Below are 26,253 nucleotides of genomic sequence, written 5' to 3'. Positions count from 1 at the left end.
ATAGGATTGACACGTCTCACCGATAAAGATTCATAAGACCGTCTCACAAGATATCCACTCTTTGTATATTAAATCAATGAAGCGTGGATAACATAAATTAAAATAGAAAAAAGATTAAATTTTGAAATTAGTTAATACTTGCGTTGCATGGACATACATAAATAATAAATTAGAGAATATTGTTTGAAGCAAGAAAATATTTAATTAAATATAATACCATGAGAAAATAACACGTTCTTACAAAAAAAATAATTTAAAATTATAAATATGATATTATTATATGGATATTTAGAAAATAAAATTTATGAGCACAATCCCTTGTGCAATGGATAAATATCATTGCAAAGAAAGCTCGTGTGAATCTCTATAAAATGATTGAAATTTGTTACAAAACAATTTTTCTATTTACAAGTTAGAGACAAATCAAGCCCACAGAGACAAGAGGATTGCTCATATTTGTACAAGAAAACCAAGAATTAGTAAACTTCCACATTCCACTGCTCTGCTTTCTTCAACTGCTTTTTGTAGTCGATCCAGTCGATACCTTGACAAAAGATCAAATATATTAGATTAGACAGGAATAGTGTGCATTGAACACAGGCAGGGGCGAATTCGAGGTTCTTTAGCGAGCCCCTCGTCCAAGAATGAAAATGCACAAGTTTTTTTCAGAAATGTTGACACCGATGGCCTGTTGTTAAACAAAATTCAGGTCCTGTCCCTTACGGTGACAAGATCCGAGCAAAATGCGCAACGGAGATTTTCTGTAAGATTACCGTCTCTAGCTGCTAAAGAAAACATAATATCATCAATTCCCTTTTCCATGCCCTTGAGCCCACACATGTAGACATAGGTGTTGTCTTTCTTAAGCAGTTCCCATAGTTCTTCTGCATATTCAGCCATGCGAGTTTGGATGTACATTTTCTCCCCTTTCGAATTTGTTTGTTCTCTGCTAACGGCAAAATCCAACCGGAAGTAATCTGGGAATTTCTCCTGCATCTTCTCAAATTCCTGCACACCAGTAAATGTTTGGTCTTTAGGAATAACAAGAAGTTTATATCACAAGTCTGAGATTCATATCCAACTAACTTGTTCTCTATCAAATAGTTGGTTTCCACTTTAGCTCGATGATTGGAAACCTTTTTTCTTGGTCGACCATATCTTCATTTTCCATTTTAGATTTTATGTTCATGAAACAATCAATAATATGGACTCGAAATGTAAACTTCAATCATTAACAACTAAGGCCATGTCCAGATAACCTCCCCTGGCTCCACTACTGTTGACATGCACTATTTGTAGTCAAAATTTGTATTTTGTGACATCCCAAGGGTGTCCGAGTTGGTCGATTAGGTGAGCGATTGGTAAATGGTCAGGACGTCGATTTCATCTACCAACACCTTATCAGACGAGTTTGTCATAAAGAATTCGTTAATTATGATTTATCTTGCTAACATCCTTTACAAGTTATTGCGTTAGTACGAGAGATTACCCAGTGCACACAGAAAGATAGCGGGTGTAGGTTCCCACGTCATAAATAAGAAAAAAGATGTATTTTGTGACAGATCCAACGTAGAAAATTCTTTTGTACAAGTTAGTATGGATGTGTGTACGAATATAAATTACCTCTTTGTAGAGCAATGAGCTGCTCGTGGGAACACCCAAAAACAACCATGCCAAACCGTTGAACTGCAATGATAGAAGAAAGGTGACCAACAATATCATGAAAGATCAGTTTGCAATGGTTGCGATCAAAGATTGTTTACTTGATGTTCTTTTTTTATTTTTTGTTTCAAGTTTGCTGATATTCGAGTTTTTAAATATGAAACGAAAATGCATCTAGAAAGATGAATCTTCTGGATTTGGAATAGTGTCTACCTTGTAATCTTCGTGCTTCTCAAAGAACATTTTCCACAAGAATGCACGAAAAGGAGCGATCCCAGTTCCCGTTCCAAGCTAACCAAGGAATGTCCAAGTTCAACATTTTCAGCAAAAAGTTGACATTATGAAATGAAGAATCTGGTATACAAAGAGCAGTGACGTGCAATATACCATGATTATGTTAGCATTAGGATCTTTAGGCATGAGCATCTCTTTACCAACAGGCCCTGTTATCTTCACTTCAGATCCAGGTTTCAAGTCACCTAAGTCGAGAAGATTTTGATTTCATACATCAGATGATCTGAAACTTACAAATTCGAATCGTAGACAAAATTATTTCTTAATCAAACCCTTACACAAGAAGTTTGAGCATACTCCTTTAACTATTTCCCCCTGTTCATTGGTATAAACAAGCCTTTTAACACACAAAGAGACCTGCATACCATTGAATTGAAACACCGATATTAATACAATGAAAATACTTCAGACAAAGATCGTAATCATAATGGTCCCATAATTCATTTAGCAGAAAACCTACAGTCTTGGAGTCTCCGAAGTCACCAAGGGCGCTACTTGCTATCGAGTACAACCTTAGCTTGTGAGGCTTGCCATTCTTGTCCACACCTTCCGGAATCACGCCAATGGATTGGCCCTCTCTATAGGGGACCTCCCCTGCTCCAAAAGGCAAACCTCTATGTTAGATCAGATCCAACCATCTCAGTTGGATCATGGGGCCCCATCACACACAGAGCACTTCATTGTGCAGATATAGACAATGTAGAACCGAATGTTCGCCAAGGTTCCAAATATTGTAACTGATGGTAGCAATGCGACTCAAAATATTTTAACTGTACAGCAATCCAAACACTAAATTTCTACAGTTAATCATGCAAGTGAACAACGATGTTGATACTCTTCAACATTCTCTAGCAATCGAGCCAATTGCCAAAAATCGCAACTTAGATTATGCAAATAATTGATCTTGAATTTAATACAATTGTCATCATGATGAAACTTAAATTTTTTAAATCGTAAAACTCTCCGGACACTCTGTTTTGAGTTTTGTGGTGTTCATCAAGAAGCACCAGATAGCTAAAGCAATTATCACTCCACAAAACAATGCATACAATTCCTGGTCAAGCTCACGAAACCCACCATATATTCCAAAACCTGAACACTTCCAAGTTCATGGACTCAACTTAATCCTATTAATCATCACACAATGAATAATTCCTTATAGGTGAGAAATACCCTCAGTGCTGAAAACCATGTGCCACGTTTCGCCGGGGGCGTCGTCTCCCGTGATCTTGGTGTTGAGAAGGCACCGGCCAACGTACGGTTCTTTAGGTTTAAACTTGTTTACAATCACCCCTTCTTCCTGCTTCTTGGAAATTTTCTCTGCTTTCGCCGGAGCCTCTGTGGTGACCTGAGCTCTGATGGTCACTCCTTTTGCACAAGTAGGCGCATTCCTGTAGTAAAATGGAACCTGCATAAAAAGAACCGTTTTTTTTTTTACTTCTAGTCACAATAAACATCGTACAACGCAAAAATTACAAGGATCATCATTGCCACACCTTTCTGAAATGAATTCTTTCTGAAGAAATAATGACGGAGGTTGCGGGAGGAAGAGAAACGGACTTCGATGATGGCAAGGAGACTGCAGAGCTTACCGCCGCAGCCATGGTAGAAATCCAATCGGTGGAGAAAGTGATCTTGAAAAGTGAAGCAAGAAAAATGGCCAAGAACTGAGAATTGGATTGTATATTGAATGGATGAGTGGGAGTGAACGCAGTGGCAAAAGTTAGGATAAGAAATAATTTAAATGTATGACTCCAAATATTAGTCATCATTATAATTTAAATATTTTATAAAATTTGAATCAAATATTTAATAAATTAAATATATATAATCACATGGTTTTCATCCCCAGTTTATTTTATATCCTTTAAATAATATTCTTTACAATAACACAATATATATATAAATAAAATATAAATCAACACAAACTACTAAATCATTAATTTTTAAGTTGATAATTGATAATAAACCATTAACATCAAATTGTTTTCAATTTAGAAGGAAAAACAATTTTTTTAATGTAACATGGTGAAAGATTTTTAGTGAATAGGGAAGTTAAAATGCGAAATATAATATTAAGGTGTTTTTCGACGTAGCTTTTATAATGGTCTCATCTTTTATATAATAAAATTACAAAAACTCTAATAAAATGATATTACGGGTTAATTTTGTTAGACAAATTTTTTGACCATGAGTCAAAAAAATTAATTTTCATAATAAATATAAATCAGATCAATCAATTTGAATATATAAATCTATAAAGTTGTCTAACGTCAAAATTACTCTAATAGAATATGTTTAAATTTTTTTGTTTTCATTATGAGTAGGTTTTTTGTGAGAAATTCTCATAAATTTTTGTCTGTGAGACGTGTTAATCCTACCAATATTCACAATAAAAAGTAATACTCTTAGTATAAAAAATAATTTTTTTTATAGATGAGTCAAATAAAAGATTTGTCTTATAAAATAAGATCTGTAAAATCATCTAGACAAAAACTTATTGTAGCAAAGACATTCGCCAAAATGAATCTTATTATTCGAAAGATATGAATTATCTACTCAAAAAATAAAAACGAACATTTATAACTGTTGTCTACTGATTCTTCAAAGTGGAGAAGGTTGGTTTCTCGCAAAAGACACTGCAAAATTGATGAACAAAGAGGTGGAAATGGAAGGTAAGATTTGTCTGGAGTCTACGGAAATGGATTCACAAAACTAAATACACTTGAGATATCTGACAAATTGCTTGAATGAAAAAAATTCGTTTTCGTGTGACTTTTTGCCATAATTTTAGAAGAAGAGTTACAAGTAATTGCTATATGCAGAATTGGAGCTTCATGTAAGGTTGATGTTGTACAATTTCTTATTTATTGTTCATTTTCGACCAAATAAATTTCATGTTTTAAATGAAAATTGTTGTTCAATAACTTCTGCATGTACATTGTGCCCGTCATCTACAGTGTTCGTGTTTCCTATCTACATTCACCTCCCGGGCATCGGGCATCTAATTATCTAATCCATTGTCGACCTAATAACGAGTTGTCATCATCAGTAATAAGAATTGGACTTGCTAGCGCTGCACTAAATGAAAGTGAGATGATTTGAGATCGAAATGAGGAGTTTTACTTTTGTGTAATACCAAATGACTTGGGATGACATGTGTTGTATATTTTAATGTAATGATAGTTTCTCGTAGACAACTCATAGAACGGCGTATCCATAGAAGAATGTTTATTTTTTTCCCACTTTACTGATAAGGAAGAATGATGTTCTTGTTTGTGAGAAAATTAACTTCTGAAATTATTCTCTATTGGCTGCAAAGCGTCATGCCTTGTTATTTTGATTTGATATGCAAGTAACCAATATTATATGAATTTCGGTTGCTTTAGACTGCGTTGATTCCTGTCAATTAGAGGTTACTGGTACTAGTTCTGAATAGAAATGTTTATGTGGTCTCTGCTACCCAATTTTTTTTTTTAAAACATATGGTGATTTATTATCATTTGGTTTTTTTAAACCAATGATAGGTTTGTGTGCGTGCCAGTGAATGGCTTTGCTAGGTAGCAGATAGCAATTCCTGCTGGTGATGTACCTTAATAGGAGTATGCTATGTTGATGCTATGGACGTGATTGCCAGAAAAGTTCGTTGCATCCCAATCAGTGTTGAAACACTCCCATCTTTAGTTAATTCCACTCTCCTCTCCAACTTCTCGAGAACATATCATGTCGAGCGAATGTGCCATCTGAAACTACCCCTGTGTTTCAAGAATTCCCACAGAATAGAAAGCATCATTGTCATGAATCTGTCATCAACTTGATAAGGCGTGAGAAAGATCCACAACGAGCTCTACAATTTTTTATCTAAGTTACAAATCAGAAGGGCTTTGATCATAACCACTGTCGGAGCCTTGAAAATAATGAAATTCATGAAGAAAAATTGATGCAGCCCCAATTTATTCAATTATTCAAGTTCGAAGAATGGGTTTTGTCAGGAGGGAAGACTTAAGGAGGCCAAAGAAACTTTAGTTGAGCTGAAAAGTACTGGTCTGAAACCTGATATTGTTGTTTATACTACCTTAAGTACCTACTTTTGCAGGGCTAGGAGAACTGATGAAGCTATTGAGCTGCTTGAAGAGATGAAAAGAAATGAATGCCGGCCAGATGTGGTTACAATGAATGTAAGTCTCCAGGGATTGTGTGAAGAAAAGATTGAATGACGCTATCACCATGCTTATAAGATTACCTGTTGGTGGTATTTATCTAATAAGGCTAGCTATCGAATTGTTTTAAATTGCTCGTGCAAGGAAGGTGAATCGGAGAAAGCGGTGGAGTTGCTGGATCTGATGTTGCACAGAGGTTTTCTGCCCCACTTTGGTACATCAAATGAGTTAATAGTTCATCTTTGTAAGGCTGGAAAAGTAAACGATGCTGCGATACAATTGTCTGGATTGTTGGAAATGGTGTTCGGGCCATAGCCTGATACATGGAGAGTGCTGAATTGATTTGGTTTTCAGAGAGAGAAAGCTATTACCTGCGTTTATGCTCCTTGATGAGCTGCTGATGAGCCTTGATTGATCTAGATCAAATATTGTAAAAGCACAGGAGTTTGTGGTGATTTGGACAAGTAAGATGCAAAGTTTGTTTGTTTTGCAGTGCTGAGTGATGATTCAATCTGAAAGCCGCTCAAATCTCTCCAAGAATTCAAGCCGTTATGAATCTTAACAAAGATTTGAATCAAATAGGCTGTTACATCACGTGTCTGAGCGTAGACAGGTTTGAGGGAGTTACCAGAACAATGCAGTTGGTTCATGTATAGCTCTCTCCCATGCTAATAGGTAGATTCAGCCTTGATTCCAGCTCTCCTACTGAGGACTTGTCATTTGGTAGCTACTGTCGAGTTTGGACAGCAGCTCGAAGGTGCAACTGGACATTTACGAACGGCCCACAAGAGCATTCAACACTCTTGCTCGACCAAAACATTTTCCCAGTGCTCAGACCTCAGAACTGCTCAATGGGGAGTACGAAACTTTAGTGGATTATTGGTGTTGATGTTCCTTTTCAGTTCTTATGATCTATTGCATCTAGCTGGCGGTAGAGATATCAATCTCTACCTATAGTCATTGTGGTGCTATTTCGAGATTCAAGAGTTCAATTCCGTCCCGGGAAGACGAGAAAAAGATATATGAAGGGGGTGAACGTTTGCTGCTCCCTGGCGCCGAACTGCCGAAAATCCAACTTAAGTTCTCTTCTTCAAAAAAAGTGCCCGAAATTTGATTTTTTTTTAATCATTTGAGTGTGATGTTTTATCCCCTTTTTCATGGAGTTAGATTCGGAAGATTTACACCTTAAATCATTTTAACCCGTTTTTTTCTTTTCTTTCTTTTAATTTATCTATATATCTATATACATATTGTGACTAGTCTCTTGATGTGTAACCAACTAATTTGAATTTAAAAATTATTATGAACTAGTTGTAATAAACTGATTCGTTTTATTGTCGATGAAGTATAAAATACCCAAATTGACAAAAGTTGCGGGTGGCGATGAAGTGTGATTGGATGTTTGGCGTACGTTGTAATTTCCATCAATTAAAATACTTTATTTTTGGCCAAAGCGTTGGTGCAATCGAGATTGAGTGGTGACTGTCATTTATATGAAGATTAGATTGCTTACAAATGAAAATCTGACATAATTTTGGGTGGCAATAATTTACATAAGATTAAATTTAATTTAAATATTCAAAATGGTTTGATTGGGTTCAATGTCAACTCTTAGAATCTAGGATAAAGGAGTCTAAAATTAACTAACTCGAAGTTACTAAGAATAAATTAGTTGGGGTTGAAAATTACTAATATTTTAGCCATCCATATACAGAAACTAATCACAAGCTATGATACTAGGTGAGTGTCAATCCGCAGGAAATTGATCCGTATATAGAGTTAAGTTGATACTAGCCTCGGGGAAGTATCGCTTCATTTTATAATTTTTTCATGTGATACAATGAATAATCACACGTAAAAAAAAAAACATAGACGACTCTATTAGGATCATTGAATCAAATATTTGAACTTTATCCTTAAAGTAGGGTCAAATAAATCACATATATAGCTTTTGTTGATGCTAGTTTATTTAGGTAAATTTCCATGAAAGCTATATCTCACGAAATGACTAAAGAATGATAGATGCAAAAAAATGAAGACACGTTAAGGTTTGGTGGACGCACCCCAAGTTATCCACAAACTAAGGCTATTTATATATCAAAGAGTACTAAAAAGAACACCAACAAAAAAATGCTATATACAGTCCAGATGAATCAAAGAAGAAAACAAAATGAAAAGCCAAAAAAAAAAAAAAAAGAAATTAATCAAGAGAACATCATCATCATCATCACATGAAAAATGTCTACAAACATATCGATTAGACTTTATTGAATCCCCTTGTTCCTCTTGACTGATAAAGCTCCAGCTTCCCAATAGCCTCCATCAACAACCCCTCAACGTGTCCATCTTGCATCGAAACCGCTTGTTTCGACGCCCATTCGAGCACAGTCAACACCTCTGTTTGTGCCAATTCTTCACTGTCTGGCACATGCAATGCAGTATAACTAAGCAGAATCAATGCCTGTTTCTGCACGATCTGTTCTCCCAAGTACACAAGCTGAACCAGATTCTTGGCCCCTCCTGCCCTGATTATCGCTTTAGAATGATCAACATGCAGATAATTATCGGAACAAGCAAACTTTGTAAGAGCAACACAAGTTTCCTTAGAAACCTCGATTCCAGGATCATCGAGAAGACTCACTAAAGGGCTTATCATTCTCGTTTCAGTGGCCCTGAAAGTCCTGGCCAAATTCCCAATAGATTTGATACATGGAACGAGTAGTTCAGATTCAGAATCTGCTTTCTCGATGATTCTAAACAGTTGATCAACCACGGCTTTACAAGCCGTCGAATTGGGTTTGAATGCAGTTTTTCTCAAGTCTGCATCTTCTTCCGCCACGGCTGTGATCTCCATCAAAGCCATAGCCGAATTGTACTGAACGTTTTTAGTCCCTTTATCCAAAAGAACCGCAAAGCACAATAAAGCTCTTGATTCGGTTATGCTTCGACAAATCGGCGAGTTTCCTCTCGCCAGTTTCCAGAGGGCTCTTGCTGCCATTTCTTTCATATCAGATTTAGTGCCAGGATCCTCCATTTCTCTAGCTTTATTACTCGAAACAGAAACCGAAAAAAGAGTCGGGGGATGATGTTGATTATTGTGCTTCCCATGGCCAGCTTTAAGAGACATAGTACTCGCAACCACATTATGCATTTGATTAGGATGTTTGTTCCCTGAAGGGTGAGGAATCAAACTCTTTTCATCTTCCACGTGATTCCCCTTCAGTAAACCATCTTTGCCATCAAAACTAGTGCTGGTAATATTACTATTCTTGTTATTACCACTAGCAAGAACAACCGCGGCGTGGACGGACGTGGCCTTGCTGACGACCGCATACTTGCTATGCTCCTCCACCGTCTCGAAAGCTAGATGGCTAACGAGTAAACGTATTATATTGTGCTGCGCGAAAAGATCTTGACATTTGGGGTAATGGGCTGCGAGTTCCGATGTAGCCCAGGCGACTACCGCCTGCACTTTCATGGGACCTTCTTTGAGGATTTTCACAAACACTGAGCAAACGCCAGCGTGTATCAAGTGTTCCACGCTTTCTGGATCTTTCCCTAGGAGCCCAATGGCCTTTGCAGCATTCTCCTGGCCTTCTTCTTTTCCATCTTTTAGCAATTTCAACAAGGGTCCGATTCCTCCTTCCTCGATTATCAATTTTCCGTAGCGATCGTTGTCTCGGGCCAAGGAAACCAGTGAAGCCGCGGCGTCTGCTCGATCGTCGATGGAGCCTGTGTACAGCATGGCGATCTGCTCCCATATGAGGTATAGGATCGGTTCGTTGGCGGCGATGGGAGGGAGACCAAGGTACTCGTCGAGGCGATCGTCTGCCGGAGCGGAGACGCGGAGGAACCAAGACACGTCACCGATGGAGTTTTCCAGTTGGGCTGAAATCTTGCGGAAGGCGGCGGTGGGTATGATGGTGAAAACGCGTTTTATCAGGCCATTGCCGTTGCATTTCAGAACAAGGGACAAGGTCTTGTCCAGCGCCTGCTGGGTATCCTCGATTATGCGGCGCGCGGGGCGGTCGTACAGTTCGTTGCTGGCACGCGCCACCTGCCGGAGGAGCCCAGCTAGCTTCTCGGTCTTGGACTTGAGTTCCGAGCATTCTTGCTTGAACGACCCCGCATTTTCCGCAACTTTAATCACTTGATCCGCTAGCTGAATCGGTTTCGCTAAGATCTGCTTCACTAAATCCCCCATCAAACACCACAACCAAATCTTCAGATTTTCTGCAAATTCTTCAATGAAACCGACAGAATCAAATACTTTTTCTCTTCACCTTCTGGGTTTCAAGTGAAACCTAATTCAAGATTGGAAACCTGGATCACAATCAGATTTTGAGGTGAGAAAATAAGCCAAGTTTTTGAGCTGTCAATGACTCAATGTACATATGTGGAAGACAGCTCTCTAGTCTTCGTCTTCGCCTTCGCGTCAATTTGAGATTAAAACTGAAGACGTTGACTGTTTACAAGGTCAAAAGCGTTCTTTCTGTGTTTTAATATTTTATCTTAGAGTACGTTTTTTTGGGAACTTGTCGATCCCTTCGTTTCATATTTATATAATTTTCTTAATAAAATATAATATTTTTTAATTCTACTAATGGAATCGTTCGTTCCCTATAAATATCATAACATGAGGATTCTGAAAATAATTAATAAACAATCTTTTTTAATATATAAAATTTATTATTGATGACATAGTACCTCAAATATTTTAAAATATACAATAACTAATGACAATGTTTGAATCACTTTCCCAACAAAACATAATACGAAAATTTGGTTCAATCACTTAATTCAGTTGAGCTAATATAAAATAATACTCTTAGCATAATATTCTTACAAGGTCTTTTGTGAGACGATCTCACGAATCTTTATCTGTGAGACGAGTCAATCCTACCGATATTCATAATAAAAAGTAATACTCTTAGCATAGAAAGTAATAATTTTTCATGGATGACTCATATAAGAGATCTGTTTCACAAAATACGAGACCATCTTACACAAGTTTTTGTCTAGTTTATAATACCAATCATAAGATCGAATACTTATCATTGAATCATGTTAAACATTTATTCTAAAGAAAATAAAAAACAATCAACCATCTATTTATCTCAGTCTATATATGATCACTCTTCTGATCATATCCATAATTCGTAACATGAGATAATAAATAATATATAAGAGATGAAAATAATATCATAATATTTGTATAAATAAAAGATGAATATTAACATTATTTGTCCAATCAATAAGCTTGGGCCTGATTCATTAATTATTGCAGACCATTGGTCTTCGGAATCGGCCATTTGCAACTTCCCTGCTGGGGAGGTCTTAAGATCCAAGTGGGGAATATCTTATCTTCATTTTTTATTACATTTGTTGTATTTGTTTTGATGGTTTATAAATTAGAACAACCTTTTTCATATAAAACATGATGAGTTTTGCATATAAAAATGCCTAAGATTAAAATTCAAAATATATATATATGTGTGTGTGTGTGTGTGTGTGTGTGTGTGTGAAATTTATGATTAAAAAATTTATTTAATAACAAATATTTTTTTATATTTATAAATCAATTTTTTATATCATATATAAAGAATATTACATATTATTAATAAGAATTTTTTTGTTTTTTCTCTCCTCTGTGGTCGGTTTCGTCTCAGAGTTCTTCCAAGAACTCCAATGGCGGGTAAGGTGAAATGAATCCGAACTATTTATTTTCAGTTCAACGTGCTTGCTTTTGTGCAAATTTTTTTACCCTTAATGAAATGGCGGTACTTTTCGATTATTTTTCCATGGAAAAAGGAGGCCAATCGGACAGAGAAGACAATGTTTCATTGGAACTCACTGAAGAAATCCTTCAGAGCATGGAAGTTGGGATGGCCTTTCGGGATTATGTACGCCTTACGCTTTTAGTTCTTTTCTATTTCTATTAACCATGAAAATTGAAAATGGAAAAAGTTCGCTATTGTGAAATTGACCTTTGCTGATATTTTTCTGAGTGGTTTATTGAAAAGGGGCGTAATTTATTAGCTTAAATTGGTTTTTGACGTAGAATTTGCATTAAGAGGTTCAGCGGATTATATTTTTCCCGCAATTAGTTGTTGTAATACTACAACTTTTTATACCGGGCTTGAATTTCTCATTTTTGCTAAGCTTAATGTCCCTATGTGAAGTATCGTACAGATGAACTCTTATATTATTATATGACATTCCGCAGAATGGTAGAATCAGTTCAATGGACTTTCATAGGACTTCAAATTATTTGGTAACTGCTAGTGATGATGAATCAATTCGCCTGTACGATGTCTCTAGCGCAACGTAAGTATCTTCTTCTGAATTCTGTTTGCGGATCATTCTTTCTGGTGAATTTTTATTTATTTTTCTAAAGATGACAGTTTTGATTGGAGCATTAAATTTTTTTTCTCCCTTCAGAAATTTTATTATTCTCTATCTTTTATGCGGTCTGTTTTGACCCGTTGAAGTTCGCAGCTGTAAATTTTTCATCTTAACACTCAAATTAGTCATATCTGAGAGAAATAATTTGCTCCGACTTGCATTACAGGACTGAAAATGTCAACTTTTTTCTTTGAACCGTCGTTTTTATGTCTTTTACTTGCACTAAAAGGACTCCTTTTTATGAATACCCTTGGATCTACTTAAAGTGAACCTGATTTACATAACTAAAGCTGGATACTTCACCACTCCTTATCTATTTGAGATGTTAGTCCTGTTAGCTTTAAATAAAAACACCAATTCGATCTAGCTTTTTAGGCATCACTAGTTCACCTATAGGACAGAAGTGACGTGTCTTTCTGGAACAAGGTTCCTTCAATTTCTGATGGCCTCTGGGTCAGCTATTACGTGTATTTGGAATTAATGGTGATGCTTAGTTATAAGTTCTGATAGAGCTTACTTTTTACTTGCAGTTGTCTGAAGACAATCAACAGCAAAAAATATGGAGTTGATTTAGTTAGCTTCACCTCTCATCCAACTTCCGTGATCTATTCCTCAAAGAATGGATGGGATGGTATTGCTGTTGTGCCTAAATGAATTGTTTAGAAACATATGCATTCATTAATGTATGTGTTTAATGATGGCAGAATCGCTGAGGCTTCTGTCATTGCATGACAACAAATACTTGAGGTATTTCAAAGGTCATCATGACAGGTATGATTTTAAACCTTCAATTACCACTTATTTTTTTCACATTAAGAGACAATCGAGGACTCTCAAGATTTATTTTTTTGGGTTTACAGGGTCGTTTCCCTGAGCTTTTGCTCTCAAAAAGATTGTTTTATATCGGGATCTCTTGATCGAACTGTTTTACTTTGGGATCAAAGATCAGAGAAATGTCAGGTAGCCATCTCATTCTGTCAAATATTTTGTTTTCGCACTATTTTAATGTACTCTTTGTTAAAACTATTTTTCTGGTCTAGGGTCTTCTACGTGTTCAAGGAAGACCGGCTGCAGCTTATGATGACCAGGGACTTGTATTTGCTATTGCATTTGGAGGCTATATAAGGATGTTTGATGCTCGAAAATATGAAAAGGTTGGAATTAAGTATTTGTAATGAATAATGATCTCAAGGTTGATAGTCAGGTCCTCCGATTTGTAGCTTTTGAAGATGTCGACTTTGTATGATTGAAGGGCCCTTTTGACATTTATTCTCTCGGAGGAGATGTTTCAGAAGCAAATGTTGTGAAGTTCAGTAATGATGGAAGACTTATGCTTCTGACGTCCTCAAATGGACATATTCATGTGCTTGATTCCTTCCGTGGAACCCTTGTGAGCCATTTTTAGTTCTTTACCAATCTTAATCATGGTTATGTGGTTTGCACTGAACAAGAGTTTCCTTTTTAAATTTATATGTGGATTTTCTTGTAGTTATCAACATATAATGTCAAGCCAGTTTCAAGTAAATCTACTTTGGAGGCATCTTTCAGCCCTGAAGGAATGTTTGTCATATCAGGTAAGAGTTTTTTGCTTCTCTGCCGAGGTTTAATCAGGATTCTATATTCAAATGGGCTGAACTAAATACAAACCATAAACTTTTATATGAAAATTCATTGTTAAAAAATAATGTAACAAGATACATAATCAATCTAACATATCATAATGAATATTATTTTAACCAAATGCACAAACAAATCAAAAAATAAAAATCAACAATACATAGTACAAATAAAACAATTTTAGTCATTCTATAGTTTACTCTAGAGATGTTTTGTTTAATTCATCGGTTGCATAATGTGTTCATACTTTTAGTTTATTCAGGATATTTATGTGAATCTGTCTTCTTTTTTTTTTTTTTTTTGCTTTAAAAAAAGTTATCGTTTTTTAAGTAAATTTCAGTTATTTCTATGATATGTCATCGTCCAAGACCTAAATACTCATATTTGGGTCAACATTTGGGCCAAACTATTGTTTTATGAAAATCATTAGCTTCAATGTCTGGTTCTGGTGCAATATATATATACGAGACATACATCTCGAAAACTGATATTTTTATTTTTGTCCCTACTCTTTGCTACTCAAATAGGCAGCCTAAAAGCTACTTTGATTTTTCTTTGTTCAACTTTTATAAATTCTAGATAGAATACGCTGGACATTTCATTTAGACTTGCTGTCAACACTCAAGCATCGTGCAGCATACTACTTTTTACCTATAAAATAATATACTTTTTTCATAAGTTTTTAACACTACATAATAAATTAATTTGGATTAGTTTGTTTGAAAATAGCGGTATATCTAATTTTAAGTGGCCGTACCCGTACCAACGGCCCAAATTGGTTACCATAGCATAGTAAATAGTAAATTAATATCCTGTGAATTTATTGTGGCAAATAAGTACCATAAGAATAAAGAAAGTTGAGAATAACTAAAATTAAAGGGAATTATTTACGAGATTTCTCGTGAAATTTAATCGACCTAGGTAGTTGTTCTTAATCTATTGCTTCCCAACGAATGAACGGACCATGTACAGAAAATGGATAATACCTCTTGCGAATAACATTGTACTTTCCAAATTTGTACACCTTGTACTGTTTTACAGTCTAAGGCTCTTATGGTATGCCTATTAGCAACTGCATAATATTGATTTCCTTTTATAACTTTTCATCTCTAGTCAATTTTGCAGAAGCACGTAATCTTTTTTTATTAAAATATTAGCAGATGTGTCTGGACTTCTAAAGGATCACTGATGTTGTTGCTTTTTGCTATTGGCAGGTTCTGGTGATGGTAGTGTTAATGCTTGGAGTGTTCGAAGCGGTAAAGAAGTATGAATATTTTTCTTTGTTCTCATCCTAGATTATGTTTAAACGTCTTTCTTGGATTTCATTTTCAGCATCTATATTAATAGATTTGAATATTCATATTAGATCAATTTGCAATCGCGTTATGATACTTTTTTCCTAAACTATTCTTTCTATGTACAGAGGAAGCAAATGCTTGATTTAGTTTTGAATTGATGTTACAAAGTTACACCTTTCTGATGTGCTGTAGGCAGTTGAGCTCCTTCAATTATCAAGTAGCAAACACAATATGCCATCAAATGTGCCTTAAATTGCTAAGAAGCTTGACAAAGCACTGTAACCTTTTAATAATGATGATATTCTTAGTGAAATTGAAATCTCCGTTGCTCACCCGGTACCCTTGTTAGAGTTCTAACAGAAAGTATCTTGACCTGCCATTGTGATTCCGGACTATCATTATATTTTGACATTGAAAGTTTTCAGGTAGCCAGTTGGATGAGTACTGAAGCTGAACCACCGGTAATAAAATGGGCTCCTGGAGGCTTAATGTTTGCAACAGGGTCCTCAGAGTTATCATTTTGGATTCCAGACTTATCTAAATTAGCAGCTTATGTTGGAAGGAAATAAGGGTTTAATTGGTGCTAGCAAGAAGGTACTAAAATACAAGGGTCCAAAATTTATTTGATCATGTGGGGTCCACAGGAAAAAGTGGCTCCGCTTGGCGATATAAATTTTGGTCACTTGAATAATGTGCTCATGCTAGCATCTCTTTAACCGGTTATAAGATTTTGAATGGTAACTTTTCCATTATATTTTCCTACTATGGTTGCTAGTTTTATTTGATTGCTCCTCACTCCCCCTAGGAATCGCTCGTGTAGCCTATAATTTTCAGCAGATTGTTTTGTTCTTCTATTCAGCTTGTTCTTGCTTGATTTGTTAGAGCATTTGATTGTCGATGATCACATAGCTGCTCCGCATAGGTACTGCACGTATACGTCACATATAAAATTTTTTGGGCTTGAAACATGAGAGGTCCTTTGCTACATAGTTTTTAAAGAGTGAAAAAACTTGAATTTAAGAATTGTGTTTTTATATGCTGTATTGTATGTTTTCATCTGCGGTAGTAGAAGACTTTAAACTACTTATTCTCACTCTTTCCTCATTGTTTTTCAGATTCCTAGGTCCGAAGCTAATGAACATCGTCCTTGTGGTAATAAGCATTTTAGGACTACAGTACAAATTTTGCATGCTTTAAAGCTGTGATTTCTTGTAAGTTTTTAAAAATTTAGTATAACGCTTCTTCGATTTTATTGAACAAATTTTTGTATTCAAGAGGTTTCAACGGGGTGATTTTATGAGGCTCTTGTTTTGGAATTTCTTGATTTGAGGCTTGGGGTGATGGTTCTACACTTCTTCGAATTTAATGCACGACTAGCACGTCATTTAACGTGTTTGCCAGTCTATGTATGGACAAATTGATGTTTGGAAGACGAGTTCACCAACTAAAGCTTAAAAATGTATTTAACAATTAAGTATCTTTATTTGTGTTGATTCATGGCTGATTATATTTTCAACTTTTTAAATAACACACCTTTTTCTGATAAAACTTCCTCACGCAAGGATTGAACTAATATTTGAGAAAGAAAAATGAACACATGGAATTAATTAAAAAGAACAATATGATTTTACTAACATAGAATAGCGTTCTTCCTATGTTTTAATATATAAGATGTTCAATTTAACATCTGTATTGTGAAAAAAATTGAGTGTTGCATAAGATATATCTTAATCTCAAACAGGTTATCGCCAAGTGTCCCCTCCTTGAGACGACTTTTTTTTTTTATTACAACTCACGCGAAGAGGGGAGATCGAAGTCGGGGAACCGACTAATCCGACAGCGGGTGACACCATTAAGCTACAAGCTTGGTCTCCGTGTCTCCGTGAGACGACTTTTAAGATTATAGGGAAAAAGAAAAGGCGTCAACATTCAAATCGTATATCAACTGTGAAAAGGGAATAAATCGGATATCGACAGAGAGGAGGGTTCTAGTATTTTTCTTAAATAAATTATATCTCAAATAGTCATGATTAAGTTTAACATTCAAAACCTAATATGAGATTTAACAAATAGGATCATTCAATTTGATCAGCTTCGGTCATAAAAAAGAGGCAAAATAGCACAAGAAATCAACTTAAATAAGTAGGAAGTTCCATAAATCTTGTTTTGAATACCCAAAAAGAAAAGAAAAAAAGAATATAATGTACAAGTGAGGCCTAATGTTGAATCCAGGTGTAGAAATGAAGAAAATAGTTTCTTGCATTTTGCCTCAGAAAACATTTGATGGCGACCAACAGGAATCCTGTTTTCTGGTAATCATTTTCTGCAAATTTGATAAGTTCAAGTTCAACCAAGCTGACAATACATGAACGACAAGAAAATCAAAGCTTTTCTAATCGGAAAAGAAGATAAAAAAATATATATATCATATGAATCTATCAAAACAAAGAAGCAAGCCACTGAAGTGTGGATCAAAGGAAGCAAACAGGATAGTCATCCTCCAAATTCTCTCAGTTTTTTTCTATTAAATGACATTGCCCCCAACCCACACACCACCCCCCGTGAGATCCACTGCTGAAATCGACTAATATGAACTTCCCCAAATCATTTTCAACATTAAACCACACACTTGAAGTTAAAAAACAAGCAAAACTCATACGACTGCAACTATATGCCAAGCAAAACAGTGATGACCAAAGTGATACCTGATGATCCCTGGATAACCAGCATATTCGGTACAACTGTATGCAAACTGCCTCTCTTTTTTTCACCAAAAAAAAAATGATAGAAGTCACACTTGTTAGAGTTTAATAATATTTGCTTTCATCATTTTCCACATCACTCAAATCTTCGACTACTGACTGGACCTTGTTGGATTTGACCGCCTACTGACTGGACCTTGTTGGTTTTGACCTGAATGACGAGCTTCCGGATGTACACTATTCGATCCCTTACCTCTGTCTATTTGCTCTCTTCCGCCAGATGACTTACTCAAAGAACTTCGGGATCTTGAACTATATTTCCTTGATTTATCAACTTCATCTGGCAGCGGTTGTAGCCCTTGCAGATCAGTTTCAGGGACATAACCGGCAGGCCATTTAGATTTATCCATTTTCCTAAAGGTAATTGATATCCTAGCAGAAAAACAAATAAGATTAAGAATGATTGGAAAAGGTGTGACAGAAGAAAAAATACAGGTTTAAAGATGGAACCTTTTCGTGGGAACTGCAGGCACAGAGTGTTTAGCCACATCAGCCCCATTTCCGTTGAGAACAAGAACAGATCTAGAGAGGTTTAAAACACCTGATCAGTTTAGGACAAAACCAAACAATTTTGTTTATATAAGATAAAGACTTACCATTTATATAAAATAAAGACTTACCCGACTGGTAAGGGTATAGAAAATGAACCAGCAAACTCACCGGGACCAACTATTTTCAAGTTTGATCCGAATATTATTTCACACTCACTGAGAAACGACACAGTACAAAATGGTCTCACAAAATCATGATTATCAATATGAGGTGGTATACAGTCCCCCTCTTCATAAATATTGACGATACAGCTGTCAGGAACACAAGATGGAGGTAGGACATGCCACCTAACAAGCCTTTTTATCATAACCTTGAATAGCGGAGGTAAAGGATCTACAATTTCATTCCTGAGGATACCTGGTGGATTGCCAACTTTATCCTGTCACCAGCAGAGTTAAATTGAGGACTGATAAAGTTGTCGCATGCGAAAACAAAAAAAAAATCTACAGCCAAAGCAACAAGAAACTTACAGTGGCATAATTATAACAGCAACCAAATTGGAGTGTTACACGTCCCTTTCCCCTCATCCACTTTCGAGGCTCAGAATAGGTGCGATCTAAAAATAGAAAGGAGAAAGCAGTACAAATTCGTTATAACTTTGAAAATAGTGCAAATAACTCCTGGGGTTGGGGCCCACAGTAAAAATAAGAGAATAGCAATTTAAGTGCGGAATTGCAACTTTTACATTATAACTTAATATCAGTGTCCTAATAAATAAGATCCATGTAGTTACTTTAACGATTGAACAAATTTTATTGACTAAGCCAAGATAAGACAGGAAGAAGAAATTTTATCCTTTGGTTCAAACTGTGCCATCCCCCTCCTGTCCATATTTATCATCCTCTTTGATGGTGACGACAACAATGTTTAAGAAAATATATTAACAAATTTCATGTCACAATACTAGCCAAAAACAATTGATAAAACTCTTATACCATTTATCACTTTTACTTTCAATAGCAAAAAACTAGGTTAGACTCATCATAAATAGCAAGCATCAGATATAATATGGAAAACTCCATTGACGAAATAAAAAATAAAAAAAATGGGACAGTAAAATAATAGAAAAAACACGATATTAATGATAAACATAATCTTAATTAAGTGAATAAACTCATAGAGTTGGTTCAAAAAATTCAGTTTCAGCCATTAAAAAACGTTCCTTTTTTTCTTTATAACAACCAAGGAGGTTATAAATAGGCTGGTCTTTGATTTTTACCATGAAATTTGGTATAGATGCATGGTTTTTGTAATACCGAGTCATTCCCTATTTATCATCTCAATAACCAAATGTGAAAAAATATTTTATTTTAGTTTACAGCTTTGAAGAGCAACAAAATTGATTTCATCTCGGTAGCATTTTTGTTTAATGCCAAAACGAACAAAGGCTTCATATGAAACGAAAAATGAAATAAAAATAAATCATCACATGGAATTGCAAACACAAATTTCAGCAATCCGAATTCGCCATTTTGAGCTTCTCTATTACATCCTTCCATTAAGGGGTGTTCAAGTACGGTTTAGTGCAATTAGAAGTTCGAACAAAGGCTTCATATGAAACGAAAAATGAAATAAAAAGAAATTATTACATGGAATTGCAAATACAAATTTCAGCACCAACTTCGCCATTTTAAGCCCTCTCAATTACACATCCTTCCATCTAAGGGTGCTCAAATATGATTTGGTTCGGTCTTCCATAAAAGTTCGAACAAAGGCTTCATATGATGTGAAAAACGAAATATAAAAAAATATATAACATGGAATTGCAGATACAAATATCAGCAATCCAAATTCACTATTTTGAACCCTTTCAATTATATCCTTCCATCTAGGGGAGTTCAAGTATAGTTTGGTTCAATTTTTATAAAAGTCCGAATAAAGGCTTCATATAAAATGAAAAACGAAATAAAAGAAATTATAACATGGAATTGCAAATAAACATTTCAGCAATCCAAATTCGCCATTTTGAGCCCTCTCGATTACATCATTCCATCTAGGGGTGTTCAAGAATGGTTTGGTACGATTTTTTATAAAAGTTCGAACAAAAGCTTCATATGAAATGAAAAACGGGATAAAAAGAAATTATCACATGGAATAGCAAACACAAGTTTCAGCAATCCAAATTTTCCATTTTGAGCCCTCTCAATTATGGAAGTGTTCAAGTACACTTTGGTTGGTTTTTCACGAAAGTTCGAACAAAGGCTTCATATGAAATGAAAAATGAAATAGAAAGAAATCATCACATGGAATTGAAAATAAAAATTCCAGCAATCCAAATTCACCATTTTGAGCCCTCTCAACTACATGCTTCCATCTAGGGTGTTCAAGTATGGGTTTGTTCGTTTTTATAAAGTTCAATGCGAAGATTATCATTTTATTGAATAACAAACGAGCCAAAACATGATTTAATAATATCCAAAATAAACTAAGATTTTGATTTGATTTGATTTGATTCAGATGATCGAATATTCTATTTCTAAATATTTTCAAATTAGATATTTTAGTTATTGTTGAATATAATTTAAAATGTCTAATCTAATCTAATCTAACTATTATAAATATACGAAAATCCACATATACAAAGATCTAATTATTGTAAATATAAATATCGATATATATAAGAAGATCTAACACGTTTAATAATGAATTGTAAAGCATTATAAGTTTAACATAAAAAATATAAATCTTCATAATTGTTTACTTTATTTTCGAAAAAACTCCACCATTATCCATTGTAACACATACCATAAAAATATCTATTTGAAAAGAATAAAGTGAAATCAATATATAGATTTAAGAAAGTGATTGAATTTTTCCTCAAAACAAAAAAAAAAAGAAAATGAAAATTCAATTACAATCATTATCATTTTTACGTGATTCCGGGCAAGTTGGCTGGATAAGTTCAATAAACCTGGATTGGTATGATCTAGAGTAGAATAGTGATGCTACGGCTTAACCAAGATTTTGCTACAACACAATATTTGAAAGAACTTTATTACCTTACCTTAAAAGAATTACAGTATGTGATCCAGGTAGGTTTACCTTTTAGATTGTGAGATTAATCTAGATCCTGACAATCATGAGTAGGACTAAGGTGCCTATATTTTCATAATTCAAGAGCTAAATTGCAAGTTTGTGAAAACAAAGCAATCTGTGTTTCACCAAAGATAATTCATCCAATTCTTTGCATCTAGAAACATGATTAAGTCCGCGCAACTAGAATGATTTTTCCTGATGGCCAAAATCAATAGAATAACTATAAGTTCTCAAATTTCTGATTCTGATTATCATATAGAGCTAGGATTTCAAGAGACCTAAAGCTTTGGCGGTGGAATAACAAAGGACCGTGCAACATCAACGAGGGTCACATAATTGACTGTGGCCACACCTCTAATCTCTTCTCAAAGGACAAAATACAAATATCAATAACACCATAAAAAAACAAAAAAATGGAAACAATCATTTACTCTCAGGCGCAAACAAACATACAAAATCAGAAAAGAAGACATAAAATTGGTCAAACTCAGCAAGTTAACCGCTCCTTCCAGACAAAAATAACTTCGAACTTTATGTAGCTTAAATAGCTATTTAGACAGACATCCATAAAATTTAGACTGACAAAAAAAATTTCTTTTTTCTCCAGACAAACTGAAGTCATTAAACCCAACCAGCCATAAAAACCAACAGCCAATAAAAAAAACCACAAGGATGAAGGATACGAAAAAACATATACTATTTTGCATCACCAAACTTCTAAAATGTTGATGAACTATATGTCAAAAACTCACCTTTCAACTGATCATTCCTTCCCATCTCCTGAAGCTGTTCAACATACCTAACAATCCGTTTCTGTTCTGCAGCACTGAAGACACCAGTATGTAACTCCAGCCCATCTACTATATTTACTAATCTCCCATCGACCCTTTCCAGACATATGAAATCCTTCTTCCTCTTCACACTGCCGAAACGAATGCACTCTCTCTGATCCCTTGACAATTCCACCTTTGGTTTTGCGTTCTTCGGTGATGTTCCATCCCCTCTAAAATCATTGGCAATGACAAACTTATTGATCAGTTTATCCTCTTCGTCTTCCTCAAGCTCATCTTCCTGAGCCATATCAGCCCAAGACTTCTTCACCTGGGAGCTTCGAGCCACATCATCCCAAGACTTTTTCATCCCAGGGCTTTTAGCCACATCAGCCCAAGACTTCTTCGCTGGAGTGCTCGTAATATGTGCTGACTGGATAAAGTCACTATTCGATGACTCTTCCACTGCATGTTCTGACAACCCATCTGCCTCATCTTTCCAACTGCCCAATGAAAATGTTTCTGCGCAATCAATATCATCCGTGCTATCTTTCCTACTTCCAGTGGAATGGGTACTACAATTACCCTGATATTCCACACACTGATGATGATCCACAACAGGAGTTGAAACAGTGACATTAGCTCCTGTTTGCAAGAGCTCAAAATGATCAGATAATGCATTTATTGTAAGCATTCGATCAGATAATTCAAAATTAGTAAATGAACACGAGCGGAAAAACTGAACAATGAACAAAACTAATTAAATAAATGAACAAATCAAACTGTGAAGTGGAATTAAGCAATGACAGGATCATTGGAAACAGGAATAGGGAATAATTACTCTGCCGATAAAGTGGAGCAGCTATTCAAAGATCGGTAGCCAATCTGAAGGATGATCTAGATTGATTCACCAGAAACGAGGGATATAACCAGACCTTTATTTTTCTTCTATTTTTCAATTACTATTTCAATTTTTTATCATTTTATCCTCCCATTTTATATCATACCATTACTTAAAATTCTAAAAGATAGGCACTTGGATTTTGTTTTCAACTCCACATCCATATCTCCTTTGAGTAGGCTTGTCAAGTCATAAATCTACAACAGTAAAGCTTAAAACTAAATACATAAATGAAAAGAATTTAAATCCTCACAACCAACACGCTTCACCTGGAAAGTGCATCGTACCATTCCCGTAATTTGAAAGTAAAAAAAAAAAAAACAAATTCATCTTAAACGACAGGAAGAAAGACTAAAATTTTAACATTTATAGACTCTTCACACCAAAAAACCGTGCACCGCAGATCTACTGTTGAAACCCAATTAAACCCCAAGAAAAATATTCCCCTGACGACGGAAGTAAAAACTAAAACGAAACAACATTTATTTATTTTATTTTAAAAAAAAGCCACACAAAAAAAAAAATTGTAAGAAACTTTGATTCCCGAAAAGGGTCGCATCAAACATCTTCCAATTCCATTAGTTGCGACCCAAAAAAAAAAACTTCAACTAGTACAATTAAAGACAATATTAACGCTGTAATTCAGTAAACAGGCAGAGAAAATTACAACTTAAACGCGTGCATATACCCCATAAGTTGGAAGATTGCATGAAGGGAGAACGCAAACCTGAATCGAGAGAACGGATGCGATCGGAAAGCGTTACCGTGCAGGTTTTACAGAGGCCCGGGGACAGAAAAGGCAGCCAGTTGGACAAGAATTCAGCGGCAATTCGGAGTTCTTCAGCGTTGTATTTAAGCAGAAATTCGTCCATCTCCGTACCCGTCGATGAAAAGCTAACAAATTAGGTCGGAGAAAAATCTGAAAACGATGAACAAGTCGAGATGGACTTTGTTTGAAATCCGATTTTTTGTAGATTTTTACCCTGAGATGAGCTTTAAATACATACGAGTCTACGACGGAGTCTTGCAAGGAAAAGGAAAATTTCCCACTTAAATTCGACTTTATGGATTCTGCATATAGATTTACTTCTATATATAATATTTTCATTATTATTAATGATAATGATTTCTATATAAATAAAATTTAAAATTTGAATATATATATAAATTTTGGATATATATATATATATAGAATAAGTATCTGGTGAGACGGTCTCACGAATTTTTATCTGTGTGACGGGTCAACCTACCGATATTCACAATAAAAAATAATACTCTTAGCATAAAAAGTAATACATTTTCATGGATAATTCAAATAAGAAACTTTATTTAGCAGTACTAATAATCTAATAATTCAAATAAAATTTAAAAATATGATATGACTTAATTGTCTTAATAAATTAGTTTTTGATTTATCAACATAGAACAAATTTTATCAAAATCATACAAACAAAATTATTGAAAAGTTTTGTTTTCGTTAATATTCCGATTTTGTTGTCTAATTATCATGAGAGCAAAAACTTATGTTAGACGGTCTCACGGATCGTATTTTATGATACGGATCTCTTATTTGGTTCATTTATGAAAAAATATTATTTTTTATTATGAACATTGGTAGGATTAATCCGTCTCACAGATAAATATTCACGAGACCGTCTCACAAAAAACCTACTCTTATCATGAGTGCGTCGGTTTGGTTTGCGAAATTTTATTCTATTGATTAGGCATTTGGATTGATAGATTTTTAAATATATTTAAGAATTTTAAAGAAACAATAATTTCAAATTCACTAATTTTATATTTATATAGTGTTTCATGTTAATTAAGATAGATTTCAAGTTCATCTAATAATAAAAATATTTAAAATTCACTAATTTTATATTTATATAATATTTAGATAGATTTCAAGTATATCCAACGAAAAAATATTTGAAATCTATTATATTTTTTTCAAGTATATCAAACGAAAAAAACGTTTCAAATTTGGGTTTAATATCAAATGGGTTATGACTCAACTAAAATCGGTCTTTACCTACCCGACGAAAATCCATCCTTGAATTAGAATTTTTTTTATATATATATGGCAAAAACTTGTTCGAGACGATCTCACGGATCGTATTTGTGAGACGAATATCTTATTTAGATCATCTATGAAAAAATATTACTTTTATACTAATATTATTATTTTTTATTGTGAATATCGATAAGGTTGACCCGTGTCACATATTAAGATCCGTGAAACGATCTCATATGAGACTCACTATATATATATATATATATATATATATATATATATATATATATATATATAAACATATTTAACATAACGCACACCATGGTTTCAAAAAACAAAACAATTTAATTTCTTTTCTTTTTTTTAAAAAAAACAAGAACAACATACTAATATAGTACACAAATGATATTTTCCCTTCATAACTTTTGATTTATGCAACACTCGCTGCCTCAGCAATTTCATCATCTCTCCCAGTTTTGCACCTGCAAATTCAAAGCAAGAAATAATGGAGCTTAGTTTAAAGTATCACACTGAATAGGATGTAGCTCTTATTTTGCTCAGAAAAATTATGAGTTCTCAATTCACAAAAGAAAAATGCCCAGAAATTTGAAAAATAACACAAGCAATTAAATATGATCTTGACCCAGCTTCGTTACGTTTTTCACCTTTTTGACTACGTTAATATTGTTAATTGTCCCACATCGGTTGGATAGATAACCTGGGAGTTGTATATATTGGCTTGGATAATCCTCCCCCCTTGAGCTAGCTTTTGGAGATGAGTT

The 26,253-nt window shown here is 34.7% G+C and overlaps 4 protein-coding genes and 1 long non-coding RNA gene across 12 annotated transcripts; 2 read left to right on the top strand and 3 right to left on the bottom strand.

Annotated features, from left to right (window-relative positions):
* Positions 1 to 334: 334 nt before the first annotated feature.
* On the bottom strand, positions 335 to 3,700 carry LOC140841742 (ferredoxin--NADP reductase, leaf-type isozyme, chloroplastic-like). The gene is made up of 9 exons (XM_073209393.1): positions 3,453 to 3,700; positions 3,130 to 3,364; positions 2,417 to 2,550; positions 2,235 to 2,313; positions 2,050 to 2,141; positions 1,876 to 1,953; positions 1,624 to 1,686; positions 774 to 1,008; positions 335 to 544 (listed from the first exon to the last, which is right to left on the bottom strand). Exons 1-9 carry the CDS (start codon positions 3,558 to 3,560, stop codon positions 477 to 479), a joined length of 1,092 nt encoding a protein of 363 aa, XP_073065494.1. The 5' UTR covers positions 3,561 to 3,700; the 3' UTR covers positions 335 to 476.
* A 761-nt stretch (positions 3,701 to 4,461) lies between these two features.
* Positions 4,462 to 7,405, top strand: LOC140841740 (uncharacterized). Its single transcript, XR_012120267.1, has 3 exons — positions 4,462 to 4,631; positions 5,484 to 7,153; positions 7,284 to 7,405. It is a non-coding gene; the product is annotated as an uncharacterized lncRNA (long non-coding RNA).
* A 780-nt stretch (positions 7,406 to 8,185) lies between these two features.
* On the bottom strand, positions 8,186 to 10,601 carry LOC140841739 (uncharacterized). Its single transcript, XM_073209392.1, has one exon. The coding sequence runs from the start codon at positions 10,318 to 10,320 to the stop codon at positions 8,374 to 8,376; it is 1,947 nt and encodes a 648-aa protein (XP_073065493.1). The 5' UTR covers positions 10,321 to 10,601; the 3' UTR covers positions 8,186 to 8,373.
* A 1,139-nt stretch (positions 10,602 to 11,740) lies between these two features.
* Positions 11,741 to 16,752, top strand: LOC140841738 (protein ANTHESIS POMOTING FACTOR 1). Of its 6 annotated transcripts, none has more exons than XR_012120266.1 (12): positions 11,741 to 11,811; positions 11,928 to 12,019; positions 12,343 to 12,443; positions 13,052 to 13,152; positions 13,226 to 13,292; positions 13,382 to 13,481; positions 13,562 to 13,675; positions 13,774 to 13,911; positions 14,011 to 14,095; positions 15,353 to 15,402; positions 15,862 to 16,173; positions 16,552 to 16,752. XR_012120266.1 is itself a non-coding variant. In XM_073209389.1 (12 exons), exons 1-11 carry the CDS (start codon positions 11,805 to 11,807, stop codon positions 16,003 to 16,005), a joined length of 999 nt encoding a protein of 332 aa, XP_073065490.1. In that variant the 5' UTR covers positions 11,741 to 11,804; the 3' UTR covers positions 16,006 to 16,030; positions 16,552 to 16,752. The 6 variants fall into 6 exon arrangements, 4 of the variants coding, with proteins under 4 accessions (XP_073065490.1, XP_073065489.1, XP_073065492.1 ...); XR_012120265.1 differs by having other exon boundaries at positions 16,296 to 16,636; XM_073209389.1 differs by having other exon boundaries at positions 15,862 to 16,030.
* Positions 16,753 to 17,428: 676 nt separating this feature from the next.
* LOC140841737 (RNA demethylase ALKBH9B-like) lies at positions 17,429 to 24,525 on the bottom strand. Of its 3 annotated transcripts, XR_012120264.1 has the most exons (8): positions 24,185 to 24,525; positions 22,539 to 23,201; positions 19,221 to 19,306; positions 18,819 to 19,129; positions 18,649 to 18,720; positions 18,335 to 18,570; positions 18,142 to 18,303; positions 17,429 to 17,759 (listed from the first exon to the last, which is right to left on the bottom strand). XR_012120264.1 is itself a non-coding variant. In XM_073209387.1 (6 exons), the coding sequence occupies exons 1-6, from the start codon at positions 24,327 to 24,329 to the stop codon at positions 18,291 to 18,293; spliced, it is 1,557 nt and encodes a 518-aa protein (XP_073065488.1). In that variant the 5' UTR covers positions 24,330 to 24,525; the 3' UTR covers positions 17,429 to 18,290. The 3 variants fall into 3 exon arrangements, 1 of the variants encoding a protein (XP_073065488.1); XR_012120263.1 differs by having other exon boundaries at positions 18,142 to 18,570; XM_073209387.1 differs by having other exon boundaries at positions 17,429 to 18,570.
* Between the last annotated feature and the right edge of the window lie 1,728 nt (positions 24,526 to 26,253).

Source organism: Primulina eburnea, chromosome 9 (genome assembly GCF_022965805.1).
Source record: "Primulina eburnea isolate SZY01 chromosome 9, ASM2296580v1, whole genome shotgun sequence".
Lineage (NCBI taxonomy): Eukaryota > Viridiplantae > Streptophyta > Magnoliopsida > Lamiales > Gesneriaceae > Primulina > Primulina eburnea.
Note: the sequence above shows the minus strand (reverse complement) of the source record. Positions and strands in the feature narration are given on the sequence as shown.

Bases quoted from the DNA above. Each gene is read 5' to 3' on its own strand.
- LOC140841742 (XM_073209393.1), bottom strand. From the start codon at position 3,560: ATGGCTGCGGCGGTAAGCTCTGCAGTCTCCTTGCCATCATCGAAGTCC. The intron at 2,142-2,234 runs GTAAGGGTTTGA...TTCTCGACTTAG, and splicing joins AGTATGCTCAAACTTCTTGT to GTGACTTGAAACCTGGATCT. The intron at 1,009-1,623 runs GTAATTTATATT...ACTGGTGTGCAG, and splicing joins GCTCATTGCTCTACAAAGAG to GAATTTGAGAAGATGCAGGA.
- LOC140841739 (XM_073209392.1), bottom strand. From the start codon at position 10,320: ATGGGGGATTTAGTGAAGCAGATCTTAGCGAAACCGATTCAGCTAGCG.
- LOC140841738 (XM_073209389.1), top strand. The intron at 13,482-13,561 runs GTAGCCATCTCA...TTTCTGGTCTAG, and splicing joins AAAGATCAGAGAAATGTCAG to GGTCTTCTACGTGTTCAAGG. The intron at 14,096-15,352 runs GTAAGAGTTTTT...TGCTATTGGCAG, and splicing joins AGGAATGTTTGTCATATCAG to GTTCTGGTGATGGTAGTGTT.
- LOC140841737 (XM_073209387.1), bottom strand. From the start codon at position 24,329: ATGGACGAATTTCTGCTTAAATACAACGCTGAAGAACTCCGAATTGCC. The intron at 18,721-18,818 runs GTAAGTCTTTAT...AAACCTCTCTAG, and splicing joins TCTATACCCTTACCAGTCGG to ATCTGTTCTTGTTCTCAACG. The intron at 18,571-18,648 runs GTTCCATCTTTA...TTTTTCTGCTAG, and splicing joins CCTGCAGTTCCCACGAAAAG to GATATCAATTACCTTTAGGA.